The 21,645-nt window shown below is 38.5% G+C and overlaps 1 protein-coding gene across 1 annotated transcript in view; it reads left to right on the forward strand.

The window, feature by feature from the left end:
- The first annotated feature begins 21,254 nt into the window (after positions 1–21,254).
- The window catches only part of RP2 (RP2 activator of ARL3 GTPase), a 166,786-nt gene continuing 166,395 nt past the window's right edge, over positions 21,255–21,645 (forward strand). The window contains 1 exon segment of the mRNA XM_053707740.1: positions 21,255–21,625. Within this exon segment, the coding sequence (XP_053563715.1) occupies positions 21,494–21,625 (132 nt within the window). The 5' untranslated portion in view covers positions 21,255–21,493.

Raw genomic sequence — 21,645 nt, forward strand, 5'->3', positions numbered from 1 at the left:
GCCTGCTCAGCTTAATACCTCTCTTCTTCAAAGACTGCTACGTGCCCAGTCTAGAAAACCTCCTGAAGCCCCTTCGGCTCCTGATATCTTCTTTGTACCTTCGAACCTTCACACTCCTGTGCTATCCTGGGCTCATGACAGCAAACTATCAGGACATTCTGGTTTGATAAGAACCTTTAAACTTCTTTCTCGACAAGTTTGGTGGTCTACTATGAAGTCTGACTCTCAGGATTATGTTAAAGGCACACTCAGGTTTTATTAAATTTTCATGATTCAGATACAGCATGTCATTTTAAACAACTTTCCAATTTACTTCCACTAAAAAAAATGTGCACAGTCTTTTATAGTTACACTTTTTTTGAGTCACCAGCTCCTACTGAGCATGTGCAAGAACTCAGACTATACGTATATGCATTTGTGATTGGCTGATTGCTATCACATGGTACAGGGGGAGTGGAAATATACATAACTTTGAAATGTGTTAGAAAAGAATCTACTACTCATTTGAAATTCAGAGTAAATGCTATTGTATTGTCTTGTTATCTTGCATTTGTTGATTATGCAAATCTGCTGTGTTTACTGGTTCTTTAAGGCTTTCAAACTTGTGCTGCTAATAAGACTCCCCGATCCTTGCCCCATGGTCTACTACAACCATTGTCTACTCCCAAACAACCCTGGACAAACATAGCAATGGATTTTGTTGTGGACCTCCCTCCTTCTGACCATCATACGGTTATCTGGGTTGTGGTGTATCGATTTTCCAGACTTGCTTATTTCATACCCTTGACCAAATTGCCGTCTGCCCAAGAGTTATCAACTCTCTTTCTGTTACATGTGGTAAGCTAACAGCAAATGCACTTCCATGGGCTCCAATGGAAGCTTCATCCAGAACTAGAGTAGTGAAAGGGATAAGTCGAGCAGCGATGACAGCAAATTGTAAATACATATTGATATGCTTATATGCATATGTACAGTACTGTATATAAATATATATGTATATAATCGTATACATATATATTTACTGGGAACACACATTTCCCGTAGACCGCAATGTAAAGGAATTTTTCAGTGCCGTTTTTTTTTCTCTAACACTCCACAGCCACCAATTTAAATACTACATTTAAAAACAAAATAAGGGGCATTTGGGACACATTTATAAAATTAACAAGAGATCTGATCTCTGGTTAATTTATAAGCGCTAATAACCATCCATAATAATGGCTAGTTATTTATCCCGCTACCGCAAATGGGCAAATTTGCCCGTTTGCGGGCGCATGATAAATTAGCTCTCTACTTGTAATCTGGCCCTTAGTTTGCATTTCCATTTGTGGGTCTATTATATCAATCTATCACATTATTGTCAACTCACTACATAGCCCTGTTTTTGAGCTGACACCCTTTGTTTTTCTTTCTAAGTGACACAAAGCCTGTTTTTTTTTATAGAGCAGATGTTTACATGATACATATATGTGCCATTATCACCTATGAGAGTGGATAGAGGCAGTACATACTGCAGGATCCTGAGGGGTCTTATCCCTAAGTTAGCGTCCTAACTTTGGTGTCATTGGATTCTGCTCATTCTTAGGTATACTTGGGTAGTAGTCACTAAGTAACACAATGTCTAGTTTTTATAAGGCAGATGTTTATATGATTGTACATTTTTGCATTATCACCTATGAGAATTAATAGGGGCAATGCATTCAGAGAACTCTTGAGGGGTCCTATCCCAAAGTTAGTGTCCTAACTTTGATATAATTGGATTCTGCTTCATCTGAGGTATGCTTTCCTTTGATTTTATTTAAAGGACCAGTAAATACAGTAGATTTGCATAATTATTATTATTATCAGGTATTTGTAGAGCGCCAACAGATTCTGCAGCGCTCAACAAATACACGATAACAAGACAATGCAATAGCACTTAGTCTGACCTTCAAATGAGTAGCAGATTTATTTCTAACAAATTTCAAAGTTATGTATATTTCCACTCCTCCTGTATTATTTGACAGACATCAGCCAATCACAAATGCATATACGTACCATGTGACAGCCATCAGCCAATCACAAATACATATACGCTTATTCTGTGAATTCTTGTACATGCTCAGTAGGGGCTGGTGACTCAAAAACTCTAAATATAAAAAGACTGTGCACATTTTGTTAATGGAAGAAAATTAGAAAGTTGTTTAAAATTGCATGCTCTGAAAATGTCATGCTCAGGTTTCCGGTGGAGGAGGAGCTAAGTGCAAGCACCTGAGCTCTGCTCTCCAGCCCTTCAGCTCGTGGCGGGGAGAATCCCGCGCCTTAACCCACAAAGGAGGCTGTGCATCGGATAGAAAAAGTCATCATCACCGGATCCAAGGACAGTGGAACTCCATCCCATTGTCTGAGCAATTAGACACCCAAGTAAAGATATCCCCGACCGGAACAGAGTGGATAATCGAGGCTAAGAGGCACTGGGACTTACCCTCATAACACCAAGAGTAATTGTTCCCCCGGCCAGCACTGGTGCGGGGCTGCAAGTATCCTAAGACTCGGGACTTACCCTTCCCTCTCCTCATTGCCGCCGCGCCAACTGACTTCACCCCGCTGAGGACAGAGCAACGCACCGGCAAAGGATCCCAGCAGTGCACATCGCAGCATCAGGAACGTCATCGGCCCGCGGCGGTCGTTTCCCCCTCCCCCACCGGTGCTGCGAGGGAGGTGGTGAGAGCGAGCCGGGCTTTGCAGGGCTTGGAGGGGCAATACCCAGAACGGATCTCGCCACCGTGAGAGACCCCTCCGGTTTTCTATCCCTCCTCTCCCACTGTTGCTGTGCGAGAGGAGGTGAGGCTATTGGAGGAGTGTGACTCCTGGATAAAGACAAAGATCCCGTGCTGCTGCACCGTGGGCCAAGGCACTCTTGAAAAAAGAACCATCACACATGCTTCAAGCGGGCGGCGTGAGAGAGGGGGTAAGTTAACAAATTTTTTCCTTGCACTGAAACTCTTGGTTAGACTGCCATTATAGAAAGTGTTTGTGCTGGAGTATAAGCGAGAGGGTGCTGACACATAAAAGGTGGAGTACGAAAAACGTGGCTTAAAGGAACTAAATGTATGGGTGTATAAATCGGCCACCCTCACAAAAGGGCACATAATTCACTCCCCAAAAAGAAGTGTACGGTAGGCCTAGCTGTGCCCCCCAACAGCAGAGGAGGAAGAGAGGGGGAGAGAATAAGGAAAGAAAGGAGGTGCAGTAAGAAAATAAAATAAAATCACAGGCTTTGTAGCATTATTATATGCTGATTATCATCCTCAGAGACGTTTGTTTTCTTTTCTCCTCCCGCGGTGTTGTAAGGCATCTATAGTTATATGGCAAACTGTTTCAAACCCCTTCTTGGCTGCCTGAAAACGGATGCACGACTCAAACTCTGACTGGCTTTATTGCAAACACCATAAAGTTTATTCATTGATGTTAAGGATTGAAACCCTAAAACACAGACTCTTGAATGTTATTCTAAGTTGACTAGATGCGAAAAGCCTATTTGATTGCTATTACTTGTATTTACATCTATGCATAATGTTATATAATGCACTGAAAGTAGAATAATTGCTGGTTCTAGAAAATTAGTTAAGCTTAGTGCTTGGTATCCACACAGCACTCTTAATCAAACGAAATATTCTATCCTGTCTGGGTCTAGAGCACAGGGCAATGGAATAGGCTATATACAATTCATAACCATTACTTATTGTCACTCCTATGAAAAATAACTTGTTGATCTAAACTTAAGCTACCAAGAAAATGGGTTTGCCAATAACTTTTTACATGTAGTAGTAGCTGCAAGAAGGAACGTTGTCACCATAGTAACCTGATATACATACTACCCTGATTATTGTGTACAAACCCAAAAAAGAGAAAAAAGGAAAAAAAAAAAAGAGAAGGAAGAAAAAAGGGAGAAAAAAAAAGAGAGAAAGATTTTGGGTAGAGGTAAAGGTACGCAACAGACCTATTGATTTTTTATGGCTAAGCAGGGGAAGATTCAGATGGAGTAATCTCCAGGAAGATAAAACTTAATTAACATATTCCCCACGTACCTCTAAAAACTTGAGCAATAAAATAAGTCTTGCAGATCAAGACCTAACATTGGTTTTTTTATGACACACCAAATAATGCCCATGTCTAGACGACTATAGAAAGTGTTGTGTAAACCTCTACTCAGTTATCATTTAGATAAGGGTGTAAATGATTTCTCTTACCCCGGTTGGGACAGGAGATAGGCTAGGGAATACATCAAGAGAGGAACAGACAGATTAAACCACTGAGCATAGAGGTAGTGCACATCCTCTAATTGAAAAGTTAACACAAGGGGAACTCAAGTTTAAAAATAGTTCTAAGGCTATAGTGCTTGTAAACACCTGTGTCCTTGACGTTCAGAAATCGGGCATAATAAGCACGTGTCCAGATTGGGGCTCAAATACTGAGGGTCCTCACCTTAATCAGCCTATAGCTGTAACCCACTATATTGTATCTCACAACCGGCACAGATCAGGCAACACTAACGAAAGGCACGTGACTAACTTTTTCTTGTCACCTTTTCCCATTTTTCCCACGTCACTCCCCCCCGCACCTTCACTTCCCCCCCCCCCCTCCTTCACTCCTCTTTTTTTTTTTTCCTTTTTCTTGGCACCAAAAATAAACTCACTTAATTCTTCAGCACTTTTGAGTGTCACAAAGCACGTTCACATCTAATCCATATTGGGGTGTGCTTCCTTGTTTATGGATAAATTTATTACCTCACCATCACTCACGGGCAAATCCAATCTAGGCATGACTGCCAAAAACAAGGACCGCAGAAATAAAAACCCTACAGGATCACAAGCAGAGCCTCTTGTAGAAATAACTCCCACAAAACTGCAAAACACTTTGACCTCACATGAAACACAAAACCTTGTAGCCAATATATTAGAAGCCATTGCCCCAAAATTTGACTCATTAAAAAATGAAATCAGACAGGACATTTCGCTTCTGACTCTAGAGATTAGACAATTCTCAAAAAGAATCCAAGAGGCAGAGCAGAGAATTTCAGATATAGAAGACACAACAAATACATACTTTGCAAAAACTGAAGTCAATCAACTTAAGATCTCGAAACTTCAGGCTAAAATTGAAGACTTAGAAAACAGATCAAGGAGGAATAACCTCAGGATAATAGGCCTCCCAGAGTCATTTAAACAGGATGAGCTCATACAGGTGATGACACAAGTTCTTCCACAACTGTTAAAAATTCCCCCAACACAAACACCCATTTTGATTGAAAGGGTCCACAGACTGGGGAGAGCTCCTGATACCTCAACCAATTTAATCAGACCGAGACCAATCATCGCAAAGTTCCTGAATTTTCAAGACAAAGTGATGTTTCTGCAATTCTATCGCAAAAATCAACCTATTTTTTATAATGAAAACAAAATTTTGCTTTTTCAGGATTTCTCCATAGAAACCTCCCTAAAGAGGAGGGAGCTCTCCGCGGTCTGTGGCAAAATGCTGAAATTGGGATGGCAAGCGACTGTCATATTCCCAGCCAGACTTAAACTCACATTAGAAGATCAAACACTTTTTTTTGACTCAGCAGAGGAAGCTGAGAAAAAGATAAATGAACATGGGGCCAATGGATAAACACACATAAGATAGATAACTAGTAGGAACCAATGATTCTATGTTATTATGTTGTCGTTAGGGATATTTTTATTTTTTTCCCCTTTTTTTTTTTTTTTTTTTTCTCTTCTCTCTCTCTCTCTTTTCTCTCTCTCTTTTCCCTCCCCCTCCCCCCCCCTCCGGCGTCCGCTTTCCATTACATAAAACTAACTCTCCCACAAAGAGAACAAAATTCAAGCTATGAATAAGGACATTAAAATTACCTCGTGGAACATAGGTGGGATTGTCTCACCAATTAAGCGAAAAACAATACTGGCACATTTACAGAAAATAAATACCCATATAGCTCTAATTCAAGAAACACACCTCAACACCGAAGAATCGTCAAAGCTAAAATCTTCCTGGGTGGCTGAATGTATCTTTGCTCCCTCAATCAAAAGGAAAAAGGGAGTGGCTATTCTCTTAGGGAAGAAATTAAATTATGAAAAACTAGACACATGGACTGACCCGCTCAGTAGATTTATAATATTAAAACTAAAGATATCAAACTTAATATATACTTTTTGCAATTTGTATGCACCCAACATAATTGAATATGGGTTTTGGGACTCTCTCCAATCAAAAATCTTGGAAATAGCGGAAGGGCATATAGTCATCGCAGGGGACTTTAACATGTCCCCGCGAGCCCCCCTAGACAGATTAAGATTCGGAGTAGCACAGAGAATAAATAAGAAAGACAAACTGGAAAGTAAAATACTTAAATCATTTATGCGGAACCTAGCAGTCAGAGACGTCTGGAGGGCACAAAACCCTGACAGCAAAAAGTATACATGCTATTCTAAAACAACTAAATCGCTATCTAGAATTGACCTTATGTTAATCAACGATAGTTTATATCAAAGAGGGGTTAAATCACAAATCACAGACATTCTGATCTCCGACCACGCACCAATTACATTAAATATTCCAGACAAAAATATTTCTGCTAAAAAACAAAGCTTCTTTTTTCCCAAGCACTTGATTAAAAATGCAAAGTTTAGAGAGTGGCTTAAAAGAAAATGGGAAGATTATTTTCAAAATAACAAAAATTCAGTCTCCAGCCCAGTAACTCTCTGGGAAGCAGCAAAAGCGGTACTAAGGGGGGACATAATTGCATACACAGCGAATATCAGAAGGGAAACCCGCCTGAGAGAGACACAAATAATTGCTACGGTAACTAATGCCTACAATAGATATCTGAACTCCCATTCAGATGAGAACTGGAAGAGGTACATTAAGGCTAAAGAGGAGAGAGATACTTTTTTAATCCTGAACGCCACACAAGCAAACTTAAGATACCAATCAAATCTTTACAAATTCGGTAATAAATCAGGTAAAATGTTGGCGAAATTAGTAAAAAATTCGAAATCTTCGAAAATAATTGAAGCAATACAAATTAACGGCAAACTACTTACCTCACCAGAGGAAATAACTGAATCATTTTTTCAATACTACAATTCAATATATACGGCTGACTCAGTCAATATAAATAAAAGGGACAGTTTCTGGGAAGACATTAATATTACAAAAATCTCACCTGACTTTAATTTGACACTAAACGCCCCAATATCAGAATTAGAGGTAATGCAGGCAATTCAAGCTCTGAAAGGCGAAAAAGCACCAGGTCCTGACGCTTTGCCTAACGAGTTCTATAAAAGCCTGGACAAAGTAATCGCTCCTCATCTAACTATTCTTTACAACCACCTCTTTCAACAGAATAATCAAATACCTCCCAGTTTCCTAGCATCACATACGATCCTCATACCCAAAGCAGGGAAGGATCCACAACGCAGAGAATCTTATAGACCCATAGCACTGTTGAACACGGACTATAAGATCTTTGCTTCAATCTTGGCCAAAAGAATGCAAAAAGGTTTACCTGAGGTGATCCATAGTGATCAAGTAGGTTTTCTCCTTAAAAGAAGTTCTTCATCTAAAATTAGACAACTGCTCCTATCCATTGATTATTTTAAAAATAGTGAAGGCAAGCCTGATCAGAATCAGGACGCAGCGGTAATAGCAATCGATGCTGAGAAAGCATTTGACCGAGTTAGCCATGACCATATTTTAAATACTCTGAAACAATATGGATTTCAAGAGAAATTCTTAAATTTAGCAAATAATCTTTGCTCCCAAGCATCATCTATACTAGTAATTCACGGACAGGAATCTAAGAGCATTCGTCTAGGGCAAGGCACGAGACAGGGATGCCCGCTTTCGCCACTTCTGTTTGATTTGGCGATTGAACCCTTAGCCATAAAAATCAGAAAACATGTTGAAGGAATCAAAATTCACAATAAAGAACTGAAAGTGGCTTTATATGCGGACGATCTGTTAGTATATGTTTCTAACACTGCTAAGAATATTCCTATAGTACTTAACATAATTGAACTTTGGATGTTTTTCAGGGGTATAGAATGAATAAACAAAAAACAGAACTGCTCTGGCTAAGAAAGATCGACACCTCTCAAATAAACAATCCATTTAAAACTGTCGTGGACTCATTCAGATACCATGGGATTATAGTCTCATCCAATCCCCGAGAGTGGTACGCTTTAAATATAACCCCAACGATCACAAATGCAATCTCACTAATGAGAGACTGGCAGAAATTGCCTCTCTCTCTTGCCGGGCGTACCGCTCTATATAAAATGGTAATCCTACCAAAGATAACATACATTTTGCAGAATCTCCCATTGTTCATAAAAGCACAAGATATCAAGAAGTTTAATCAGGCGCTCCGCAAATTCATATGGCAGACAAGGAAACCTAGAATCTCGCTGCAGAGATTATATCTAGCAAAACAATTCGCGGGACTAGCCCTTCCTAACTTATATCTTTACAATCTAGTCTTTCTAGGCCGAATTGCGGCAGACTGGATAGCAGAAGCCGACTATTTTACGGACAATAGATTAGAGAACAGTATAATCTACCCCCTGAAGCCAATTTCATTACTTCATACTCCAGCTCATCTTCTCCCCAAAGAGGTGAAGACTCATAAAACCATTTACACAATAACACAGGCATGGAAAAAGATTGGAGCATTAATGGGTATAAACACGAATATCCCCAGATACCAAACCTTCCTAGGGAACCCAGAATTTCAAGAGGGCTCCCAAGCTCCTCATTTGAAGAGATGGCAGGAACAGGGGCTTAAATGTACCAGACAGCTCTACCACTTAGACTCAGGAATTATTAAAACCTTCCACGAGCTGAAACTGGAATTCAATCTTGATAACCAAGACTTCTTTGCCTACCTGCAAGCCAGACATTACACTAGCCAGCTACGAGCCCAATTCAACTGGAAATGGACCTGGAGGAAACTGGAAGCATGGCCAACCCTGATTAAGGCGGGTCAATGTTCGATTTCCCCATGGTATACCTATCTTAACTCGAAGGAAGGTGGTTGTAATGTAGAGAAACTAGCTCAGAAATGGTCAGACCAATTACATACGAACATAGATAAGGAAGTACACATTATGAGATCCTTGACACTCCTCCATAATTCCACTATTTCTGAAACTTGGAGAGAGTCCCACCTAAAGGTTCTATATCAAACATATTATACACCAGACAAAGCCCACAGATGGAACAATAAGGAATTCAATATATGTCCAAAATGTAGTATGCTAGCCGCAGACTTAATACATATGATATGGTTATGTCCTAAAATCAAACAATTTTGGTACAGATTAGAATTTTGGTTATTAAAAAGGGTGAAAACCGATTTGTTTAAATTTAACCTACTAACCATAATTTTTCTGTCAAAAAATGAGGAAGATTTCAGAGATGCCAAATTAGTGAACCTAATAATCTTAGCTGCAAGGAACTTGATTTTTAAAAAATGGAAAACTAGACTTATACCCACGACGAATGAAGTAAAGAATTACCTTAAAAAACAATATCGGATCGAACAACTTGCCACAGATCAAAACTCTGAAATAGTACAATTGGGCGCCTGGTAGTGGGGGGTGGGTGCGGGTGGGGGAGGGGGGAGAGAGATGGTTCTTTTCTTCTTCCTTTTTCCTTTTTTTTTTTTTTCTCTTTTCCCTCTCTTCCTCTTTTTCTTTTTCCTGTTGTTTTATTTTCTTTTTCTCAAATACTAAGTTAAAAAAATCCAACAGTGTTCCATAAAAAATGGATGTAAATAGAAATGATAAATGATACATGGTGGATAGTCCCATTCTTATGAAATCTGTAGTTACAAATAAGGGTGATTGGACACACTCATTGCAACGTTAATTTTTTTATTTCTTGTAACTGTTATACAAATCTGTTTTGACTGTTCCATGATTACATTTGTGGCATTGTTGGCACAAAATAAAAAATTTAAAAAAAAATAAAAAAATTGCATGCTCTATCTGAATAATGAAAGTTTAATTGTGACTTGAGTGTCCCTTTAACATGGAAATCCCCATTGGTTTTAAAAAAACGAATTACGAAAAAGTGTCTTACTTCAGATGCCTGCAGAATATCTGTTAGGAGCTAGCTAATTCACTATAACAAGTAAAATGTTAAGAAACTATGAGTTACTGTTACTTTTTGTTATATTTGTGTATATTTTTATGCTATTTTTTTTGGTTGTGCATATATTTCTCTCACTGGCCACAGCTGAAAATATAAGATATATATAAAAGAGACACAGTGTAGGCGTTGTTTAAAGGAATAGTCTAGTCAAAATTAAAGTTTCATGATTCGATAGAGCATGCAATTTTAAGCAACTTTCTAATTTACCCCTATTATCATTTTTTTCTTCATGCTCTTGCTATCTTTATTTGAAAAGGCAGGAATGTAAGCATAGGAGCCAGACCATTTTTGGTTCAGCACCTGTGTAGCACTTTCTGATTGGTGTCTAAATGTAGCCACCAATCAGCAAGTGCTACCCAGGTGCCCCAAGGCAGAACACTGTGTAATCTGCGTTCTTATCGCAGAAAATGAAGGGTCTCTGCAGAAAGAACGGCAGTAGCAGTTAAAAAAATATTGCCTGCACTTTTCATTTCTGCCTGCAGGTGTCACTGTTACGTTCTATCTCAATGGAAATATTTGCTACGTTCCTCTCTTTTCAATTTCCTCTCACTTCCTGATCTCCAGTGCGGTACAGGGAACAGCACATTGCAGAAAAGGTGAGTCAGGGCTTAACACATGTATTCTAGGAGTGTAGGAGCCAACCAAAATACTTAGATTTTTTTATTTTATTATTCTTTAATAAGTGTGTGTGTGTATGGTGTGTGTGTCTGTATATGGTGTGTCTGTATATGGTGTGTGTGTATATGGTGTGTGTGTGTGTATATGGTGTGTGTGTATATATGGTGTGTGTGTGTATATGGTGTGTGTGTGTATATGGTGTGTGTGACGAACCAAGGTTATCCAACCCTGCGCCAGTCACTTATTTGGCACAGAAAGGGTTTTCAGCCCCCTTTTACTGTCACCAATAGGTCACAATCTAGCCACACCAGGCAAGCTTGTGATTCAGTTTAGTGGGTGCAAGGATTAACCACGATCCCTAGTCTGTACTAGACGTAAGAGAAATGCCCAAAACTCCCTTTTAATGCCACCCACAATAAACTATCAATCCTATAGCTCCAATACTGGCACAACTTAAAATTTATTAAAGGGAAAATCCTAAGAAAAAAAACAGACTTTACACATTAACTCTAGAAATACAATTTAGCAGAAAATAACCTAAATTATACAGTTCTAATGTTCCAGTCTCTTTCAGTAATGTGGTTCAATTATTAGACAAAGGCCAAACTTAATAAAGGAATTATTTATTATACCAAAAATATTATGCACAATGCATTATTAATAAACAAGTTGTTACAAATAAAATTACACACGCAAACAGTTTTTTCAAAATAAAAAGAAGAAAATTAGAAACCTTACACTGTACTAGTCTTTGGAATATGTTACCAGAGAGATGGCATGAAGCAATTGGGTCTTTACTCTGTGTTGTCACAGATTCCCTTGTAAGAATGACAATCTTATTGTTAAAACATAAAATTCTTATACCATTTTCCACAGATCAAGTTGCCTGACCATACCCTCCTGGGCGGGCTAAGAAAACCCCCCTGTCTTTATGACCTTCAATAGACTAATTTCTTGCCTGAAATTATACAATCCATTATAAGTTCTGCTAGGTAACTCAATGTCTATATTTACAAATCTAGAACCTTTTAGTTTTATTGGGAGAATCGGTTTGATATCAAATATGCCATAGGTTGTCATATTTACCTTCCTTTAAGGTTATAACAGTTTTAACACACATATATACATAATATACCAATGTCCTTTCAGTGACCTGGTCAGTATTTGGTGATAAAGGGCCTGTTTTGCATCATGCATTCTATTGACAGCTTAAGCCATAAACTTTATCCTGTGTATCTCTGGGACTAAGAGCTTGAGTGGCTTTATGACTCAATGCATACACAATAACATTTGGTGGGGCTATTTAGGAGACTCCCGGCAGTTCAAAGAAAACACAAGTCACAATTCTTCTTGAAAAACAAATAACTGTTTTGAGTTTAAGCTACACAGAATTAACCCCTTCTTAGCTAAATCCTGAGGTTTTCGTGACAGTGTGTATATGGTGTGTGGGTGTATATGGTGTGTGTGTGTATATGGTGTGTGTATATGTTTGTGGGTGTATATGGTGTGTGTGTGTGTATGCGTATATGTTGTTTGTGTGTGTATATGTTGTGTGTGTATATGGTGTGTGTGTGTATATGGTGTGTGTGTTTGTGTATATGGTGTATATAGTGTGTGGGTGTATATGGTGTATATAGTGTGTGGGTGTATATGGTGTGTTTCTTGTATGGTATGGTGTGTGTGTGTATATGGTATGGTGTGTGTGTGTATATGGTATGGTGTGTGTGTATATGGTGTGGGTGTATATGGTGTGTGAGTGTGTATATGGTGTGTGTGTGTATATATGGTGTGTGTGTGTGTGTATATATGGTGTGTGTGTGTGTGTGTGTGTGTGTATATATATATATATATATATGGTGTGTGTGTGTATATGGTGTGTATGTGTATATGCTGTTTGTGTGTGTATATGTGTGTGTATATTGTGTGTGTGTGTATATTGTGTGTGTGTGTGTATATGGTGTGTGTGTGTATATGGTGTATGAGTGTATATATGGTGTGTGTGTATATATGGTGTATGAGTGTGTATATGGTGTATGAGTGTGTATATATGGTGTGTGTGTGTGTGTGTATGGTGTGGGTGGGTGTGTGTGGGTGTGTGTGTTTATGTTGTATACACTGGCTGTACATAAACCTGTGCTCATGCACACCGTGTAAGGGCAACAAACACAGCAACACCAGCTTCTTAAAGACACTGCAGAAATTTTTTTACTAAAAAAAATCTCATTGCAGAAAATAAAAAAAAAGTTCTGCCTCTGGGCCCAGGTGCTGGACCAAAAATGGGCAGACTCTTAAAGGGATATTCCAGCCAAAATTGGAAACCACATGGGTGCATTTCTGAATTGTAAAACAAGTGGGGGGAGGGGTGCGCTCAACTACAGAGCTGTGAGTGGGACTTTATCTATTGTGTATGACTAATATATATATTTTGGCAACCTAGTTTAGGAACATATATTATCGTGATAGCATCTGTTTGTGATATTTCTATTTATTTATATATATATTCTACCGGTGGTAGCATATGATTATATGGTGGAAGGATATTAGATGTGAATCCTTATAGAATAAGATACAAGTGTGTGTGCAATGATTGTTACAAATAGTGATACAATATGTTGCAATATGTTGCAAGGAACAATGCTTAAAGTGCAATAAGTACAATGCATACGGTGAAAACAACCAACAATATGTGGTGTATAAAAACAGATACTTCTTAATTAAAACAAAACAAATGTACAATTGGATTATTATTCAGTTTATAGATATAAGCAAATAAAAACAAATAATAACAAATAAAATGGTCATATCATTGCAATGAAATATAACAATGAAATATAACAACTAGTTCACTGAGTGGTGTCGGTGAAACTGACTATCAGCATAGACAAAATTACTGGCATTGATCAATAGACACTTTTAGACAAAGTAAGTCCTTGAAAGGATACGATGATTATAGTTCAGCGTAAAATATAAAAATTAAAAGTTAAAAGTTGTGGCCACAACACAGCCATTGCTCAGAGAGCCTAAGGTGCTTGTACCATCTGGTAATGACCCAATTTGTTAATTGCTGACATGATACAAGCCCCACTGATTATCTGAGCAGCTGCAGTTTATATATGCTGGGTACAGTTTATATATGCTTCACATGCACACACAGAGAAAAAAATTAACACTAAAACAGCGATAACTTTTACTAGAAGCATTTTTGCCAATACATGTATATTGCAAATATGTTTCTATTCAAATATGTAATAAATCATGTCCCTTTCAGATTACATTCAAATAAATATACCAAGAGAATGAAGAAAATTTGATAATAGGAGTAAATTAGAAAGTTGCTTAAAATTACATGAGCTATTTGAATCATGAAAGTTTAATTTTGACTAGACTATTCCTTTAAATGTCCCAGGGCTGCTCTAACATTGCATTGAATGCAGAACATATATACATACACCCACACACTTTGTCACGAGAAGGAAGTTGTTTTCTTATTCAAGCTGTTTCTTTTTAGTGAAATTCTGTTTCTTGTTCATAGAAGTTGGTTTCTTATTCATTTTTTTTGTCTGACTGCTTTAAATTGACTTTAAAATAAAAATATAGGTTTTATTTAAATAATAATTCATATAATGTAGTTACACAGAGGTGGAATCCCTTTATACAACAATTGGATATACAAACTGGAAAAACATAATTTATGTAAGAACTTACCTCATAAATTCATTTCTTTCATATTGGCAAGAGTCCATGAGCTACTGACGTATGGGATATACATTCCTACCAGGAGGGGCAAAGTTTCCCAAACCTCAAAATGCCTATAAATACACCCCCCACCACACCCACAATTCAGTTTAACGAATAGCCAAGAAGTGGGGTGATAAGAAAGGAGCGAAAGCATCAACAAGGAATTGGAATAATTGTGCTTTATACAAAAAAATCATAACCACCACAAAAAGGGTGGGCCCCATGAACTCTTGCCAATATGAAAGAAATTAATTTATCAGGTAAGTTCTTACATGAATTATGTTTTCTTTCATGTAATTGGCAAGAGTCCATGAGCTAGTGACGTATGGGATAGCAAATACCCAAGATGTGGAACTCCACGCAAGAGTCACTAGAGAGGGAGGGATAAAAATAAAGACAGCCAATTCCGCTGAAAAAAGAATCCACAACCCAAATCAAAAAGTTTTAATCTTATAATGAAAAAAACTGAAATTATAAGCAGAAGAATCAAACTGAAACAGCTGCCTGAAGAACTTTTCTACCAAAAACTGCTTCTGAAGAAGAAAAAACATCAAAATGGTAGAATTTAGTAAAAGTATGCAAAGAAGACTAAGTTGCTGCTTTGCAAATCTGATCAACAGAAGCTTCATTCTTAAAAGCCCAGGAAGTAGAAACTGACCTAGTAGAATGAGCCGTAATCCTCTGATGCGGGGATTTACCCGACTCCAAATAAGCATGATGAATCAAAAGCTTTAACCAAGAAGCCAAAGAAATGGCAGAAGCTTTCTGACCTTTCCTAGGACCAGAAAAGATAACAAATAGACTAGAAGTCTTTCTGAAATCTTTAGTAGCTTCAACATAATATTTCAAAGCTCTTACCACATCCAAAGAATGCAAAGATCTTTCCAAGGAATTCTTAGGATTAGGACACAATGAAGGGACAACAATTTCTCTACTAATGTTGTTGAAATTCACAACCTTAGGTAAAAATTTAAATGAAGTCCGCAAAACCGCCTTATCCTGATGAAAAATCAGAAAAGAAGACTCACAAGAAAGAGCAGATAATTCAGAAACTCTTCTAGCAGAAGAGATAGCCAAAAGAAACAATACTTTCCAAGAAAGTAATTTAATGTCCAGAGAATGCATAGGCTCAAACGGAGGAGCCTGTTAAGCTCTCAAAACCAAATTAAGACTCCAAGGAGGAGAGCTTGACTTAATGACAGGCTTGATAAGAACCAAAGCCTGCACAAAACAACGAATGTCAGGAAGATTAGCAATTTTTCTGTGAAACAGAACAGAAAGAGCAGAGATTTGTCCTTTCAAGGAACTTGCAGACAAACTCTTATCCAAACCATCCTGAAGAAACTGTAAAATTCTAGGAATTCTAAAAGAATGCCAAGAGAACTTATGAGAAGAACACCATGAAATGTAAGTCTTCCAAACTCTGTAATAAATCTTTCTAGACACAGATTTATGAGTCTGCAACATAGTATTGATCACTGAGTCAGATAAACCTCTATGACTAAGCACTAAGCGTTCAATCTCCATACCTTCAAATTTAATGATTTGAGATCCTGATGGAAAAACGGACCTTAAAGGTCTGGCCTTAACGGAAGTGGCCAAGGTTGGCAACTGGACATTCGAACAAGATCCGCAAACCAAAACCTGTGTGGCCATGCTGGAGCCACCAGCAGTACAAACGAACGCTCCGTTATGATTTTGGAAATCACTCTTGGAAGAAGAACTAGAGGCGGAAAGATATAAGCAGGTTGATAATTCCAAGGAAGTGACAACGCATCCACTGCTTCCGCCTGAGGATCCCTGGATCTGGACAGATACCTGGGAAGTTTCCTGTTTAGATGAGAAGCCATCAGATCTATTTCTGGAAGCACCCGTAACTGAACAATCTGAAGAAACACATCTGGGTGAAGAGATCATTCCCTCGGATGTAAAGTCTGGCGACTGAGATAATCCGCTTCCCAATTGTCTATACCTGGGAAATGAACCGCAGAGATTAGACAGGAGCTGGATTCCGCCCATGCAAGTATCCAAGATTCTTCTTCCATAGCTTGAGGACTGTGAGTCCCACCTTGATGATTGACATACGCCACGGTTGTGACATTGTCTGTCTGAAAACAAATAAACGGTTCTCTCTTCAGAAGAGGCCAGAACTGAAGAGCTCTGAGAATCGCACGGAGTTCCAAAATATTGATTGGTAATCTCGCCTCTTGAGATTTCCAAACCCCCTGCGCTGTCAGAGATCCCCAGACAGCTCCCCAACCTGAAAGACTCGCATCTGTTGAAATCACAGTCCAGGTTGGACGAATGAAAGAGGCCCCTTGAACTAAACGGTGGTGATCTAACCACCAAGTCGGAGATAGTCGAGTATTGGGATATCAATTGTGATATCTTTGTATAATCCCTGCACCATTGGTTCAGCATACAAAGCTGAAGAGGTTTCATGTGAAAACGAGCAAAGGGGATCGCTTCCGATGCTGCAGTCATGAGACCTAAAACCTCCATGCACATAGCTACTGAAGGGAATGACAGAGACTGAAGGTTCCGACAAGCTGAAACCAATTTCAGATGTCTTTTGTCTGTTAGAGACAAAGTCATGGATACTGAATCTATTTGGAATCCTAAAAAGGTTACCCTTGTCTGAGGAATCAAGGAACTTTTTGGTAAATTGATCCTCCAACCATGTCTTTGAAGAAACAACACAAGTTGATTCGTGTGAGATTCTGCAGAATGTAAAGACTGAGCAAGAACCAAGATATCGTCGAAATAAGGAAAAACCGCAATACCCTGTTCTCTGATTACAGAGAGAAGGGCACCGAGAACCTTTGAAAAGATCCTTGGAGCTGTTGCTAGGCCAAAAGGAAGAGCAACAAATTGGTAATGCTTGTCTAGAAAAGAGAATCTCATGAACTGATAGTGATCTGGATGAATTGGAATATGAAGATAAGCATCCTGTAAGTCTATTGTGGACATATAATGCCCTTGCAGAACAAAAGGCAGAATAGTCCTTATAGTCACCATTTTGAATGTTGGTATTCTTACATAATGATTCAAAATTTTTAGATCCAGAACTGGTCTGAAAGAATTCTCTTTCTTTGGTACAATGAACAGATTTGAATAAAACCCCAGACCCCGTTCCAGATATGGAACTGGCACAATTACCCCAGATGACTCCAGTTCTGAAACACATTTCAGGAAAGCCTGAGCCTTTACTGGGTTCACTGGAATGCGTGAGAGAAAAAACCTCACAGGCGGTCCTATTCTGTACCCATGAGAAACAATGTTCTGAATCCAATGATTTTGAATTGAATTGATCCAAACATCTTTGAAAAATCGTAGTCTGCCCCCTACCAGCTGTGCTGGAATGAGGGCCGCACCTTCATGCGGACTTGGGGGCTGGTTTTGATTTTCTAAAAGGCTTGGATTTATTCCAGACTGGAGAAGGCTTCCAATTGGAAACTGTTCCTTTAGAGGAAGGGTCAGGCTTCTGTTCCTTATTCTGACGAAAGCGGTTAGCAGCCCTAAATTTACCCTTATATTTTTTATCCTGAGGCAAAAAAGCTCCCTTCCCCCCAGTGACAGTTGAAATTATAAAATCCAACTGAGAACCAAATAATTTATTACCTTAGAAAGAGATAGCAACGTTGACTTAGAAGTCATATCTGCATTCCAAGATTTAAGCCATAAAGCTCTTCTAGCTAAAATAGCTAAAGACATATACTTGACATCAATTCTAATGATATTAAAAATGGCATCACAAACGAAATTATTAGAATGTTGAAGAAGCTTAACAATGCTATACACATTATAATCTGGTACTTGTTGCGCTAAAGCCTCCAACCAAAAAGTTGAAGCTGCAGCAACATCAGCCAAAGAAATAGCAGGCCTAAGAAGATTACCTGAACATAAATAAGCCTTCCTTAGATAACATTCAAGCTTCCTATCTAAAGGATCTTTAAAAGAAGTACTATCTGCCGTAGGAATAGTAGTACGTTTAGCAAGAGTAGAGATAGCCCCATCAACTTTGGGGATTTTTTCCCAAAACTCCAATCTATCAGACGGCAAAGGGTACAGTCTCTTAAACCTTAAAGAAGGAGTAAATGAAGTACCCAAACTATTCCATTCCTTAGAAATTACATCTGAAATAGCATCAGGAACTGGAAAAACCTCTGGAATAACTACATGAAGTTTAAAAACCGAATTTAAACGTTTACTGGTTTTAATATCAAGAGGACTAGACTCCTCCATATCTAATGCAATCAACACCTCTTTTGATAAAGAACGAATAAACTCCATTTTAAATAAATATGAAGATTTGTCAGTGTCAATATCTGAGGCAGAATTTTCTGAACCAGATAGATCCTCATCAGAGATAGATAAATCAGAATGCTGTCGGTCATTTTGGGCACAGAAATTCATGCTAACACTGGCATTGGTGCTGTAATTACCATTTTTTAATAAGTAACTGATATTTTCAAAGGGTTAATAACCATTGGGCCACTGATTTCACTATGAATATATACAGGGTAGATCCCCCTCCATGACATGCAATTGTTTTTAGCCTGGCCCAATGGTGTTTTGGGCACAGAAATTGATGCCAACCCTGGCAAAGGTGCTGTAATTACCATTTTTGAATAAGTAGCATATATTTTCAAAGGGTTAATAACCATTAAGCCACTGATTTCACTATGAACATATACAGGGTAGATCCTCCTCCATGACATGCAATTGTTTTTAGCCTGGCCCAATGGTGTTTTGGGCACATAAAGTGATGCCAACACTGGCATTGGTACTGTAATTAACATTTTTGAATAAGTAACACATATTTTCAAATGGTTAATAACCATAGGGCCACTGATTTCACAATGAATATATACAGGGTACATCCCCCTCCATGACATGCAATTGTTTTTAGCCTGGCCCAATGGTGTTTTGGGCACAGAAATTGATGCCAACACTGGCATTGTTGCTGTAATTACCATTTTGAATAAGTAACATATATTTTGTAAAGGGTTAATAACCATTGGGCCACTGATTTCACTATAAATATATACAGGGTAGATCCCCCTACATGACATGCAATTGTTTTTAGCCTGGCCCAATGGTGTTTTGGGCACAGAAATTGATGCCAACACTGGCATTGGTGCTGTAATTACCATTTTTGTATAAGTAACATATATTTTGTAAAGGGTTAATAATCATTGGACCACTGATTTTACTATAAATATATACAGAGTAGATCCCCTTCCATGACATGCAATTGCTTATAGCCTGGCTCAATGGTGTTTTTGGGCACATAAATTGATGCCAACCCTGGCATAGGTTCTCTAATTTTCATTTTTTAATAAGTAACTGATATTTTCAAAGGGTTAAAAACTATTGGGCCACTGATTTCACTATGAATATATACAGGGTAGATCCCCCTTAATGACATGCAATTGTTTTTAGCCTGGCCCAATGGTGTTTTGGGCAGAGAAATTGATGCCAACCCTGGCATAGGTGCTGCACTTCTCATTTTTTAATAAGTAACTGATATTTTCGAAGGGTTAATAACCATTTGGCCACTGATTTAACTATGAATATATACAGAGTATATCCCCGTCCATGACATGCAATAGTTTTTAGCCTGGCCCAATGGTGTTCTGGGCACATCAATTGATGCCAACACTGGTATTGGTACTGTAATTACCATTTTTGAATAAGTAACAGATATTTTTTCGAAGGGTTAATAACCATAGGGCCACTGATTTCACTATGAATAAATACAGGGTACATCCCCCTCCATCACATGCAATTGTTTTAGCCTGGCCCAATGGTGTTTTGGGCACAGAAATTTATGCCAACACTGGTATTGGTGCTGTAATTACCATTTTGAATAAGTAACATATAAGTAACAGGCTAAAAACAATTGCATGTCATGGAGGGGGATATACCCTGTATATATTCATAGTGAAATCAGTGGCCCAATTGTCATTAACCCTTTGAAAATATCAGTTACTTATTCAAAAATGAGAATTAGAGCACCTATGCCAGAATTGGCATCAATTTCTCTGCCCAAAACACCATTGGGCGAGGCTAAAAACAATTGCATGTCATGGAGGGGGATCTACCCTGTATATATTAATAGTGAAATCAGTGGCCCAATGGTTATTAACCCTTTGAAAATATCAGTTACATATTAAAAAAATTAGAATTAGAGCACCTATGTCAGGGTTGGCATCAGTTTTTGTGCCCAAAACACCATTAGGCCAGGCTAAAAACAATTGCATGTCATGAAGGGGGATCTACCCTGTATATATTCATAGTGAAATCAGTGGTCCAATGGTCATTAACCCTTTGAAAATATCAGTTATTTTTTCAAAATAGTAATATTTAAATTGGTGCCAACAAATGCCCTTTTTTCCAGTTTGTATATCCAATTGTTGTATAAAGGGATTCCACCTCTGTGTAACTACATTATATACATCATATTATTATTTAAATAAAACCTATTTTTTTATTTTAAAGCAGTCTGACAAAAAATTTGAATAAGAAACCAACTTCCATGAATAAGAAACAGAATTTCACGAATAAGAAACAGCTTGAATAAGAAACCAACTTCCTTGTCGTCACTTTGTCCCGGTTTTGTGGATGTGAATTATGGCAACCCTATGTAGACAGCTTGTGCGCTCGTGCACTGCATACAATACATAAAGTTGATCAGATGACAATCTCCTTAGAACCGTGAAGCTGCTCTTGTGAGGTGTGGCGGTAGCGGGGGCGCGCACGGTTGGACGGCCACTTACGTCACTCAGGTTGTTTTGTGGGTGTGCTAGGGACATAACGCGAACGCGCATCGCTGGTTGTTCACACTGAGCTGCTCCCGCCTGTGTCACTCAAACCCCGGGTAACCTCTTTCATATTACGTTTTGTCTGCCTCAGCGACTATCGAATTTACATTGGAGATATGGGTTGTTTTTTCTCAAAGAAAGCGAAGAGGAAGGGGAGTAGCAAGGAGGCTAAAGACGGCGAGCAGCAGCAGCAGCAGCAGCAAGATGGGGAAGAAAGCAAGCAGTATAGCTGGGATAAGAGAGAGAAGGTATGGGGAGCAGTAGTGCT

This window comes from Bombina bombina, chromosome 3 (assembly GCF_027579735.1).
Source record: "Bombina bombina isolate aBomBom1 chromosome 3, aBomBom1.pri, whole genome shotgun sequence".
In the NCBI taxonomy this organism is placed as follows: domain Eukaryota; kingdom Metazoa; phylum Chordata; class Amphibia; order Anura; family Bombinatoridae; genus Bombina; species Bombina bombina.